Source organism: Pistacia vera, unplaced genomic scaffold, assembly GCF_008641045.1.
Source record: "Pistacia vera cultivar Batoury unplaced genomic scaffold, PisVer_v2 Contig124, whole genome shotgun sequence".
In the NCBI taxonomy this organism is placed as follows: domain Eukaryota; kingdom Viridiplantae; phylum Streptophyta; class Magnoliopsida; order Sapindales; family Anacardiaceae; genus Pistacia; species Pistacia vera.
Genome location: NW_022195293.1, coordinates 15,332 through 29,456, shown reverse-complemented (window position 1 = coordinate 29,456; position 14,125 = coordinate 15,332). Strand labels below are relative to the sequence as shown.

At 35.8% G+C, this 14,125-nt stretch overlaps 1 protein-coding gene across 1 annotated transcript; it reads left to right on the top strand.

Moving 5' to 3' along the window:
• The first annotated feature begins 10,359 nt into the window (after positions 1 to 10,359).
• Positions 10,360 to 14,028, top strand: LOC116117825 (polygalacturonase At1g48100-like). Its single transcript, XM_031403838.1, has 7 exons — positions 10,360 to 10,802; positions 11,354 to 11,485; positions 11,586 to 11,813; positions 11,907 to 11,951; positions 12,049 to 12,256; positions 12,907 to 13,097; positions 13,630 to 14,028. The coding sequence occupies exons 1-7, from the start codon at positions 10,407 to 10,409 to the stop codon at positions 14,026 to 14,028; spliced, it is 1,599 nt and encodes a 532-aa protein (XP_031259698.1). The 5' UTR covers positions 10,360 to 10,406.
• Positions 14,029 to 14,125: the final 97 nt, after the last annotated feature.

Sequence of the window (14,125 nt, the reverse complement as noted above, 5' to 3'; positions counted from 1 at the left end):
GTAATGGTGGTTGAGAAATCCTTTATTGCATGAAATGCCAAGGGAAGAAGGAAAGGAAGAACAGAGAAAAGTGCACGAGATGTTGCATTCTTGTCCCCTTAATTTTTAAATGATAAAAATAATGAAGCAAATCTTAGGGTTTGAAATCAGTGATCCGTGACATTGGTAAGCTTGAGTAGGCCATGAATTAAGGGTGTTTCTTGTAGTAGAAACAAAAGTAGTGGCGACAAAAGCAGCTTTGTCTTCCTAAATTTAAGAATCCAAAATGAAGAAGATTCAGCGATGGATTCACATGCACAAAGTAACTCACAACTATAACCATTACCCCACCACCAACAATAATAATAACATCTGTGGGTTTTGCTTTGCTCAATATATAATAACTTCATCAGTTTATATATATATATATATTCCTCCGCCCGAGGAGAGGCTCGCGTCTGATTAGCTAGTTGGTGAGGCAATAGCTTACCAAGGCGATGATTAGTAGCTGGTCCGAGAGGATGGTCAGCCACACTGGGACTGAGACACGGCCCAGACTCCTACGGGGGGCAATAGTGGGGAATTTTTTGCAATGAGCAAAAGCCTGACGAAGCAATGCCGCGTGGAGGTAGAAGGCCTACGGGTCGTGAACTTCTTTTCCCAGAGAAGAAGCAATGACGGTATTTGGGGAATAAGCATCGGCTAACTCTGTGCCAGCAGCTGTGGTAATACAGAGGATGCAAGCGTTATCTGGAATGATTGGGCGTAATGCGTCTGTAGGTGGCTTTTTAAGTCTGCCGTCAAATCCTAGGGCTCAACCCTGGACAGGCTGTGGAAACTACCAAGCTGGAGTACAGTAGGGGCAAAGGGAATTTTTGATGGAGCGATGAAATGCGTAGAGATCGGAAAGAACACCAACCGCGAAAGCACTTTGTTGGGCCGACACTGACACTGAGAAACGAAAGCTAAGGGAGCGAATGGGATTAGATACCCCAGTAGTCCTAGCCGTAAACGATGGATACTAGGCACTGTGCGTATCGACTCGTGCAGTGATGTAACTAACGCATTAACTATCCCACCTGGGGAGTACGTTCGCAAGAATGAAACTCAAAGGAATTGACGGGGGCCCGCACAAGCGGTGGAGCATGTGGTTTAATTCGATGCAAAGCGAAGAACCTTACCAGGGCTTGACATGCTTCGAATCCTCTTGAAAGAGAGGGGTGCCTTCGGGAACGCGGACACAGGTGGTGCATGGCTGTCGTCAGCTCGTGCCGTAAGGTGTTGGTTTAAATCGAATTTCAAATGGAGGAATTTCAAGTCTATTTCGAACTAGATGGATCTCAGCAACACCACTTCCTATACCCACTGCTTTTTCGTGAGTATATTTATGCACTTGCTCATGATTATGCTTTAAATAGATCGAGGGNATAATGGGATTGACAGTTATAATAAATAGCTCTTAAAACCGGTTGGAACATGAATGGTTTTAATTTTATATTAGAGTAAACGACTTTTTCCCACCCAAGGTTTGCCTTAATGGCACTTTTCTATTCAAAAAGTTTCAAAATACTATTTTTTCACCCAAATTTAATATTCCGTTACTACTCAAAACTGATTCTAACAGATTTCGACGACTACAATTCTCTCCGTCACCACCTTGGTCTCCTCTGTATGAAACTCCTCTCACTCTGACACCTGTTTTCTTATCGATTGTCGGTCACCGTAAAGTTAGGGTTTTCTGTTCTTAGTTGATTTTCAACTGATTCCGACATAGAATATTCAATTGGTCATTATCATTCAATCCACCAACATCTACTCTACAAATCCTCTCTTACCTTGCCTCTTGGTAACTTACCGAATGCCGACTGAGAAATTAAAGTGTATTTTTAATATAACGGAATGTAAACTTTGGGTGGGAGAATGGTATTTTAAAATCATTTGGGTGGAAAAATGTCGCTAAGACAAACCTTGGGTGGGAAAAAGTCGTTTACTCTTCATATTATATTTTGCATTTTCAAAGATTGTTACATTTTGGAAATGCATAGAAACTGACAATTGTTTGGAGCTGGTTTTGTTTGGGAGGATGGATGCAATGTATGATTAAAAATGACAATGAAATTATCTTCTATCAATTAATACAAAATTTGTCAATTAGTTACTGTGCCTCATTAAATACAAATAAATTCCACTGTGGAGTTGTACATTATGTTAGGGTTAGGGTCCCATTCCCATAAAGTCATCAAGAAAAGAACATTCCAACTTTCAAAAATAAATCTCGTAGATCAAACACCTCTCAAATTAGACACAAGTTGGATTTGATTTTGTATTTATTTAGGTAGAAATTGAGATACATGATGGGACAATACTGCCTTCAAAAAACCATGTGCTATCAGTAATGGTGGTTGAGAAATCCTTTATTGCATGAAATGCCAAGGGAAGAAGGAAAGGAAGAACAGAGAAAAGTGCACGAGATGTTGCATTCTTGTCCCCTTAATTTTTAAATGATAAAAATAATGAAGCAAATCTTAGGGTTTGAAATCAATGATCCGTGACATTGGTAAGCTTGAGTAGGCCATGAATTAAGGGTGTTTCTTGTAGTAGAAACAAAAGTAGTGGCGACAAAAGCAGTTTTGTCTTCCTAAATTTAAGAATCCAAAATGAAGAAAATTCAGCGATGGATTCACATGCACAAAGTAACTCACAACTATAACCATTACCCCACCACCAACAATAATAATAACATCTGTGGGTTTTGCTTTGCTCAATATATAACTTCATCAGTTTCATATATATATATATATATATAATTGCTTCAACTTCTAGAATCATCTGTGAACTTCAACTCATTCTTTTCTTTTATAATTATTGTTAACCTTTAAAGCTAAAGTGAGATTGTAATATCAAGAATCACATCTAAATTTGCACTTTTTCTATACATTACAGAATGAAAGTTGAATCGTGGGGCATTTTCTTTTCTATCTCGAACTTCCCTTTTTATCTTTTGGGAAACAAAATTTGACTTTTAGAGATAATAAGATTATCATCATCCATGATCACTATTAATACACTCCATTTCTATAATGTGAATGTCGGCACAAGTTAGGATGAATATATATTAGTTTGAAATTAATTCATAATTTTTCGCATTTGGGCATGTTGTGTATATATAACTTTAATTTAATTTGAAATGGAGTTAACAAATTTTTTTTTTTCCACCCAAATAATGACTTAATGACACTTTCCTACCCACAGACTTTTAAAATATCACTTTATTATCCAAATTTATATTTCGACGGCGGACAAAGAGCAAAATTAGTTTGAGCTGTTAGACTTTTGAAGAAAGGAGGCCGATAAATCTTTTGATGGCGGAATGTTGGATTTTGGTAGTTAGGATCGATCAGAATTTGACTTGGGAGCGACGGTTATGTAACCCTAATCGCTCGATTACCGGTGATTGGCGGGGTCGACGGGAGTAGGGCTTGAGGGGTTTTAGTGAGTGATGATCAGAAAAGAGAATGATGGTGATGTAGAGTTGCAAAGATGCTAGAATCGAAAATGGAATATAAAGTTAGGTAGTAAAGTGGTATTTTAAAAATCTGTAAGTGGAAAAGTGTCGTTAAGACATTATTTGGGTGGGAAAAAGTAGTTTACTCTTTGAAATCAGTCAATTTAAGAAGGGATTTTGAATAGTTTTGAGATAGAGTAATACTACATTCACAAATACTTCTCACTAACTTTTTCTCACAAACGTCATGTGTCGGCTCATAATTGATCAACTTGCATGGGTCTCGCTTGACCAAGCCAATTGCAAACTGCCACATGAGGTTAGTGAGGGGTGCTAGTAAGAGATGTTTGTGAGACTAATATTATTGTTTGACATAACTTAACTTAAGTGATTGGTTGAGAAGTGTTTTTTTCCAAAATGGTAATCAGAGGTCTTGAATAAAAAGAATCACAAAAAAACTTGTACGATTAAATCATGAATGACGTAGTGCTTTGGTAATTTCTTAAATCTCAAGCTTTATGAGAATTGATTAAACGGGAACGTGAGAACTCAAGATAAAGACAACGAATATGACAATGATAAGCGCAAATTAACCACGTTATGGCTGTCATTGCTTCATATGATAACTAGTACTAAGTGAGTGCATAAATTTTATATGCAACCAATCGCAATATCTAAAACGTAATATGAAAATAGAAAGCAAAAGTGTTTAGAAAAGTACTTACTGTTATTTTCAAATAATGGTTTTTGTGAATAATTCTTATCTTCCATTCTTCTCCAAGATGGAGGTAGTATATAGATACAATTACTACTTTTAAAATAGGAAAACAACCTACTCTAAGGAAAACTAAATATTCCTATATTAAATTACATTGTTTTCTGTGGATAATTCTTATCTTTTTTTCTTCTCTATGATTGAGATAGTATATAGATACAATGACTACATTTAAAATAGGAAACAACCTACTCTAAGGAAAACTAAATCTTCCTATATTAAATTACATTTAAACAAAAGAATAGTCGACTAGCCATATTCTAAGATTAATTACAAAATTAATCTAGTAATTTACACCTCACATACAACTCATGTTGACACTCCCCCTCAAATTGGACTGTTGGAGCATAGATGTCTATCATGCCAAAATTGTCGATTATGCCATGGAACACCTTTCTTGAAATCATCTTCATGAGCATATCAATAACTGATTTTCAAACTGAGCAAATTGTAACTGTATAATATTTCGATCGAGGTTTTGCCTCATGAAATGATGATCAAATTCGACATATTAGGTGCAGTCATGTTGTACCAGATTATGTGCAATCTCAATAGCAACCTTATTATCACAATGAAGACTCATAGGTTCTGCATATTTAATCCCCAAATCTTTTAGTACACTCTTAACCCACAACAATTCAAACACACCATGAGCCATACCTTGGAATTCGGCTTATGCACTTGATCCTGCTACTGCCTTCTGCTTCTTGCTTCACCAAGTGACAAAATAACCTTCCACGAAAATAAAATACCTAGATGTGGACCTTCTATCAATTCAATCGCCTACCCAATCAAAATCTATGTAGCCTTCAATGTTAGAAATATCATTTTTTGAGAACAACAATCTTTTTCCTAGAGCACTCTTCAAGTATCTTGGGATTCGATACACCACATTCATATGTTCTTCAAGTTGTGCATGCATGAACTGGCTCACAACGCTCACTGCATAAGCTATATCTGGCCTCGTGTGTGATATGTAGATTAATCTTCCAACCAACATCTAATAACGACCCTTGTCTGTTGGAGCTTAATCTAAACATTCTCCGAGCTTGTGATTCATTTCTATGGGCGTCTCTTTGGTTTGCAAGCAAGCATTCCAGTTTCAGTTAAAAGTCTAGCATGTATTGCTGTTATAAGAATGAAATCTCATGTTTCAATCTTGCGACCTAAATCCCCAAGAAATACTAAAGTTGGCTAAGATCATTCATTTTGAATTTACAGCCAAATATTCTTATAGTGCTTTCATTTTGCTTGTCTTTACTACTAGTTTGATTTGCTTGACAGAATTTTGGTCCCCCATTTTTTGTCAACTCCAAGTAGTAGAGTTTGCCCTAGCTAACAGCATAACCAAGAATCTTCTGAGTGAGAATGTCTTGAAAAAAACAAAATGAGGGCCAAAAAGTTACAATGCAAGGGATGGAATGAGTGGAGGTAATTTGACTAACAAACAAAAGATTACATTCAAGGGATGGAACAACCATGACAATATTTAATATGAGAGTATTGGATAAGATAACAGAGCCCGCTCCGGTAATAGGAGAGGTATTGCCATTAGTTGTGGAGATAACAGATTGAGGAAATGGGGAAACATATTGTAATTGGTTGGAGTCCTGAGTCATATGATCAGATGCACCTGTATCAATAATCCAAGTACTATTATTAGAAATTGTAGAAAAGGCAAACGTCTTACCAACAATACCTAGGTGACTAACATTTGTTGTAGGCTGCAGTTGTTCTTCCTCCGTAGAGATTACCATAGCTTTTCCTACAATCTGCTTTCGAGGTTTCTTTGTGAAGTCCTATTGCTCAGGATATTATTAATTTCACAATATTTTTGTTTCGAATGACCTGTTTCACCACGATGAGAACATGCCCGACCTCTAAACTGTCCATTGGATTGATTATTTTTATTTTCGAGGAGCTAGATGATGGATCCGATTCATCACAAAAGATTTTTGATATAGCATCCCGTATCTCCTTGGTTGTAGGGAGGCGAATAAATCGTTACATCAGTGACAAACTCATTGGGTCAATAAGCCAACTTTTCACTCTATTATTTTCAGTGATCCATATTTTTAGATTCGGATCTTCAAGTGCAAGTTTTTTTGCTACTTCGGTTAGGTATCCAGTTTTGTTGTAAGCGCCAATACGTATCTCCATGAGTTGAGACCATAACGAATAATTGTTCTCCACCAGTGTGACTCCGGTAGGAAATGTAGAGTTGTCTTGATGGACAATAATCTACGGTGCTGGTGTTGAGATTGGTTTGGTTGATTGGGTTGATATGTCTATAGTGATGGCCTTCAAACTCATAACATATTTGCAGTGGTGATATTTGGAATACGAATTTTGAAAAAAATACGATTGATTATCACAGACTTCCTTAGACTATAACCTGCTTTGATACCATGTCAAACAATGGTTTCTGTGAATAATTGTTATCTTCCTTTCTTCTCCAAGATGGAGGCAATATATAGGTACAATGACTACATTTAAAATAGGAAAGAACCTACTCTAAGGAAAACTAAGGGCCCGTTTGGTAGATTATTTGAAAAATGTTATTCCGAATAACTATTTTAAGTTGAGTTAGTTGGATTAAATCGAATTGGATCAGATTCTGAAAATGTGTTTGGTAAAATATCAGAAAAGTATATTCAGGGTTTGATAAAATGCCAAACAGTTGTTTGGTATATTTTCTTAAAATATTTTAGATCTATTTTTAACTCCTTATATTTGTTAATTTAACCAAACACCTCCCACAATAAAAGTTAAAAAATTAACTAAAGCACCTCACCACCTAAGAGGATAGCCAGCCGCCAGCCACCATTGCCAGATGGTAGCCAATAGTTGCCAGAACCGTACACAACCGGTTGGATCTAGTCGATCGTGCATTGATATAGCCGTTTTTGGCTAGATGAAACAACAAGATTTAGCTGTTAATGGCCAGATTTTGGCCGTCAACGATGGCCAAATTCTGGCCATAGATTTGACCAGAAAAAACTACCATATCAGCGCACGACCAGCTAGATCCAGCTAGTCGTGTGCGGTTCCAACCATGACGGTCAGCAATTGCCGATAGTCGGCAGTGGTTGTTGGTAGGTGGTGTTGGTCTTAGGTGGATTAATTTTCAGATTAGAAGGAGTGAAAGGTAATTGTTTTTAGTTGAATGAAGTTGGAAATATATTTTGAGTTAAATAGAATATGATAATAGAAAACAAGTACCACCCACTTTTCATTTTGAGACAAAAAAATCTTATTTGAATTGGATTAATTTTCTAAATGAATTGACCCAATAAGTAAACAAACACATGTTTTGTTTTTTAATTCAAATAAGATAACAGAAAAATAATTCAAAATAGTGTAACATACAGGGGTTACATATTCCTATATTAAGTTACATTTAAACAAAAGAATACTCAACTAGCCTGATTCTAGGATTAATTACAAAATTAATCTAGTAATTTACACCTCACATACAGCTCATGCTGACACTTATTTATTCCTAAACAGTCTAAATATTTCATCATTGAGTATTTTGGTTTATCATAGTTAAGCATTTAAAATAATCTCATAAAAAAATTGAAATACACCATGAATTGGTTTTCAACCTATAAAAAATATATATTTATAACGAAGCACATGATAAATGACCTTTTTATTTTTTTTTTTTATTTTTATTTTTTTTTTTTTTTTTTTTTCAAAAACTTTATAAAAAGCTCAGATTTTCATCTATTATTTTTAAGGGGAGATCGGAGACATGAGCAGATTGCCTATGAATTATAAAAAATACTTTTACAAATTGCCTATGGAGGCTGCTCATGTTAATAAGTCAAAAAGAAAGCATGAAGATTGATGCCTCGGTTGGTGGAAAAATGATTCACCTAAATTAATAATGGAGCAGAGAAACCCTAATAACCTTCTCTACAACTCTACGCATGGAGTTCACGAGATGAAGAACTCAAAAGTTCACGAGCTTGTATCCACTAAAAGACGGCTAACAGAAGGTCCTACTAATCTTATTTCTCTCCAAAAGTCTATATCATACACATATATGCTTGTCTCTAACTTCAACATTTAACCTAAATTAAAATAATGCTTGTGATTCTTTTCATTTTTTATACGTATATGGCCTTAAATATGATGTCCTAAGCCCTAAGGTATAGGAGATTTATTTTATAATTCTTTTCATTTCCTTAAATTAACCCACAGCTGGCAATTGATTATTATGAAGATTATTGTCTTATCTTATTGTATATATTATTTTGTCACAGTATAAGAACATGTACAGTACAACCAAATATGAGAATATTGCTGCCCAATAACGGATTTAATCAATATATAAATAAGAGTTTTTTATGAGTATTATTTATAGGGATCCAATTATTTTGCTTTTGGTGGATATTTGGTAGATAAATACGATGGAGATTGAACAAAGAATATGTCTAGCTAGTTGTCTCAACAATTTCTTTTTTCCTGTAAATTCCCGTATATCTATCCATCACAATTTGGGAATTGAAGCAAGATACGTAGCTGGTGCAACATAGCACATGAGTGAGAAAGAGATGTTTGGGTTTGGTGATGGGCAAAGGCAAATCCAGAGAGGAAAATGACTAGAGGGAAGAGGTCAAAGACTCTCGGATAAAACATTATATTTATTTGTTGGGTGTGTTTCGTGTGGCTGTGAATGGCATCTCTGTAAAATGTGTTTGCGACAGATTTGTACAAGGACAGCCACCCACGTAGCACACATATATTCTCAGTAAACAAACAAAACAACTCTTATGTAAAATATTCTCATCTCAACTGCATTTCAATCATTTTCACTCAGTTTTGGGACTTCGATTTTCGTTTATCCACTCTTCTGTACTAATTATATTTACTTCATTTATTCTTGTTTTGTTTCAAACCACTATATCATTCAAAAAAAGAAAAATCAATTACAAAATAATCAAACCATTTCATTGGACGTGGGGTGTTCACATCAAATCCATTTTATGTGATCATAATTTTGTATATCTGAAAACTCAGATAATGTGATCTTACCCTCTTTATCACAATCTTTCTTTTCTGTTTTTGCATGATCGATAAACCGAGTATTTTTTTCACTTGTTAATTAATTTTGTGAAATAAATTAATGTCAATTGTACGCTACTTGTACTTCTTTTATGAGCCAATTAAAATAATTACAGATGATCGAAAACTATGGGCGTACAGTATAGAGGTTTTTCAGCAGTTTCTGACAACGTATGTGTTCATGCAGGACTCTAAAATTATATACGTTTTTAGCTTATTCATTCATAATGCAGATTTTTGACGTATCAGAAGAGACAGGTTTCTAATTCAATAATGAAAATTTAGATGAAATTTATCAAAATCAATAAAAAAATTCAGCAAAAAGTAGGGAAAACTCTATACATATATATAACCCTAAAAATGAAACTGAAAAGGGACCATCACCATCCATTATTCCCTTGCAGAGTGTTGGTTTGAGCAAATTGCCTTCTTGTGTGATTGGGAAATTTGATAAAGGGTAGCCATTGTTTGTGATTGTGGGAGGATTATGAAGACAAAGTACAAAACTGGAGCCCGTGAACGTTTCCATGTGATCATAAAGAGCTGTTATAATCAGTGCCATTGACACCATATAGACCCACTCACGTGTGCCTTTTTGGCTTTTGCATTATTTTCTGAATTTGTATTAAAATATTGAACCAATTGAAACCAGAGAAGAAGGCCACAGAAATCTCCACAAACCAAACGACACAATAACAACCAATATAACTGTATCCATATCTTCAATAATAATGAAATCCCCAGTTAATTTTCTTGTTAATTGATGAAAGGAAGGCTTCACGTGCAGCACCATTGTGACATGTGGCAAAAGAATGAGCCCTGTGATCACTGTTGATCGGACCTAAATTAATCCCAACTAGAATTCACATAAAGGAATGTGTGTAAAGTGATTAATAAAATGCTGAATGAAACATAAATGCATAGCATTATCAAAAGCAATTTCTGATTATAACTGCTCATTCTTATGGCCTCTGCCTATATAAACCACACTCATTAACTTACTTTAGACAAGAAAAATAAGAGAACCTCTCTTTCCCTCTGTTTTCTCTCTCTCTCTCTCTCTCTACATTAAACATGAGAGGATTTAGTTTCAGAAGCCTCACATTTATGATCCTCATTGTTATTCTTTTATGGTGTTCAAGTTTTAAGAGCTGCAATGCCAGAAGAGGCAGGCATTGGAGGAATAGTAGAAGTTTTTCAGCTTCTTTGTCCAAAAACAAAGGAAGCACTACCCATCATACTGGTCATGGTAACCATAAATACAAACCAAAACCAAAGCCGAAACCGAAACCGAAACCAAAACCACCGTCTCATAAATCTCCCGTACCTTCACCTCCAGTAGTTACGACGCCAGCACAAGACATTCCGCCTCCACTTCCGCCACAGAAAGGCTACGGCAGCAGCCATTCTATAGTGTTTGACGTGATGAATTTTGGCGCTAAGGGCAATGGAATTACCGATGACACCAAGGTAAAAGAAGCTTAATGTCACTTATTATAAAGATTCAAAATGCAGAGCTCCACACATTTCTTATGTTCTTATCTTGAGTAATTCATTAATTTAAGAAATTACAATAACTCATGCATGCACAAGAATTTTCTATTTATATGTGGGCAAAATTTTAACGAATCATTTGATGAAAAGATTCTTTAATTCAATTAAAATATATTATGGTCAACAATCACAAAATTTGACACAAGTTAATAGGTCCCGTGGGCTGTGGCTATGCCTTGGCATTAGAGAAAAAGGTAAGAGGGGTACAGGGTACAGGAAAAGTGTATACAAAAATGAATAACTTAAGTACAAGGAAAAAGACAACACATAACACAACTAATAAACTACCAAGCTGGTGGTCCCTCTCAATAAAAAATGATTCTCGTTAAGGCAGTTTGGTCATAATATTAATACCAACCATAATTGAATACGGTTTTGTTTTTCTTTTTCAGCACCAACTGTAATTCTATGAATGAAATTATTTAGTTTTTAACTTTTTTAATTGTTTAACACGTGATGTGATGCAGGCGTTTGAAGCTGCTTGGGCAGCTGCGTGTAAAGTTGAAGCATCAACAGTTAATGTTCCGGCAAAATTTGTTTTTCTTGTAGGACCCATTTCATTCTCTGGTCCTTACTGTCAGCCTAACATTTTATTTCAGGTAATTATTCAGGAATTTATTATCTATGTTGTCTTTAATTTAAGGGATTAATTTACCCAAATATCAATTTAGAAATTCTGTTTTAATTGATTTTGGTCAGCTGGATGGGACAATCATTGCTCCAACGAGCAACAAAGATTGGGGAAAAGATCTACTATGGTGGATTGAATTTTCAAAGCTGAAAGGAATTACGATCCAGGGAAAGGGTGTAATTGATGGAAGAGGCTCTGTCTGGTGGAAGGACTCCCCTTATGATGATCCAATCGATGATGAAACCAAACTCATCATCCCATTAAACAGTACTGTACAAGAGAGGCCGCCGATGCCGGTAACAATTAACTCCGGCCATCAGTTTTTTTTTTTTTTTGATATGCAATTTGTTCAGCCACTGATTTAGTCTCTCCTTGAAACTGTGTGGTAGACAAGAAGTGAACTTTATGGGAAAATGCCAAGCATAAAGCCAACTGTAAGGACCACTTAGTAACACTATGAAATTCCAGTTGAATTTTGTTGACTATGCAGTTATTGAACATGATTTGTTGTTTGGTTTTGTTTTGTAACAGGCACTGAGGTTCTACGGGAGTTTCAATGCGACTGTGACTGGCATTAGGATTCAGAACAGCCCACAATGCCACCTCAAGTTTGATAACTGCATGGGAGTTCTGGTGCATGATATTAGCGTTTTATCTCCTGGTGACAGTCCCAACACCGATGGAATCCACCTCCAGAACTCCAAAGATGTGCTAATTCATAGCAGCAGTCTTGCTTGCGGTAATTAATTACACAAACCGAATAATTTTGTCTTTTCCATCACATTCAACTTTTAAATTGCGGGCTGCAGGTTGAGCTTGAATCTTTACAAGCAAGAATAAAACCTGCAAAGTCAAAATTGAGTTTATTTTGGATAAGACATTTTCAGTAGATGGCACTTAATTCCATAACCATATACAAAAATATTGTTGCATGATTGATAAACCTTAGTTTAGAATCATAGCAAAAGCAATCTAAAAAATTCCAAAAAAAAAGTTCAGCCACTGGTTATTGGATGCTTATCAAGACTGTCAGGGGATGGACCAATTTAGGATGGGCTTTTGAGCACCATATTGTTGTATTCTCTCCAAGTTTGCTTTTGTCTTCACCTGCGACATGATCTACTGTTTCTGTCTTCTTGTCTTGTCTAGTTCTGCTTAAATGAAAGCCTTATTAGAGGGCATATAACATAGAAGTGAACATGCAACCGGACAATATGTAGAGCAATATTTATAATATCGAATGAAGCTTTTTTAAATGCAGTGGGCATACAAACAGCAAGCAGGATAGAGATCAACTAAAGCCAGTTAGTATGATATAGATAACAAATGTTAGCAACCATATGTTGCCCTTATGCTAAATAAGCTTGTAAAATGTTATGCTTTTTGCAGGAGATGACTGTGTTTCTATCCAAACCGGATGCTCAAATGTGTATGTACACAATGTGAATTGTGGTCCAGGACATGGAATCAGCATTGGAAGTCTGGGAAAAGATAACACCAAAGCCTGTGTCTCAAACATCACTGTCCGAGATGTCATGATGCACAACACAATGAATGGTGTCAGAATCAAGACATGGCAGGTATTGACACCACTTACAATCCCATGTTCTATAAGAAAATTCTTGTAGTTTTAAGTATTGCATTTATCAAATCCTTAATGGCAAGGTTATGAGGAACTCTAAATGTTAAAATAATGCAATTGAAACTCAGGTAAGTGATTGTTTAGATTAACAAACATAGAATTGGGACTATTTACTGCTGAGTGCTTTAACTAACAGGCGATTGAATTAGCTCAGAGTAATGCCTTGTGCACTAGTTTAAGAAAATTTAACAAATATACTTCTGCTAAATCTAATACAGACATGGTTTCCAAAGTTTTAAACAGATATCGCTAAACTTTTGAAATGCTATCTTCATCCTCTCAGAAAGTTTTAATCAAATTTTCAACATAATCTGCAGTTATTCTAATACTCCCGTTTCATCTCTTTAGTTGGTCCAGCATCTCCGAAGTTGTAATTGATTATAGATATAAAACACTGTTACATGTTTCCCAGGCACTTCCAAGCTATTTACTAGTAGTTTCTCTAAAGAGTTCAAATTTCACATCTGCAGGGTGGATCAGGCTCTGTGCAGGGGGTACTTTTCTCAAACATTCAAGTCTCTGAGGTCCAACTTCCAATTGTAATCGATCAATTCTACTGTGACAAAAGCATATGCAAGAACCAAACATCTGCTGTGTCTCTATCAGGAATCACGTATGAAAGAATTAGAGGGACATACACAGTAAAACCTGTTCATTTTGCCTGCAGTGACAGCCTACCATGTATAGATGTAACTCTATCTTTCATAGAGTTAAAACCACAAGTGGAAAAGTACCACATGTATGATCCGTTCTGCTGGCAGACTTTCGGAGAATTAACCACTCCTACGGTCCCCCCAATCGCCTGTTTACAGATTGGCAAGCCATCAAGCAACCGACCTCAGTCAGGTCATGATGTATGCAGCGGCTGAGCGAGCTTAGGCTAAAAGTAATTAACTATAGTGTATTCATTTGTGTGGTAGGCATGATTGCTGACCCCTCTCACACCTTCAGTTAGTTAGTCAAAAG

What these genes read in the sequence shown, in the direction of transcription:
- LOC116117825 (XM_031403838.1), top strand. Translation starts at nt 10,407, where the DNA reads ATGAGAGGATTTAGTTTCAGAAGCCTCACATTTATGATCCTCATTGTT. An exon ending in AGCCTAACATTTTATTTCAG is followed by an intron (nt 11,486 to 11,585) that starts GTAATTATTCAG and finishes GATTTTGGTCAG; the next exon opens with CTGGATGGGACAATCATTGC. An exon ending in TAGCAGCAGTCTTGCTTGCG is followed by an intron (nt 12,257 to 12,906) that starts GTAATTAATTAC and finishes TGCTTTTTGCAG; the next exon opens with GAGATGACTGTGTTTCTATC.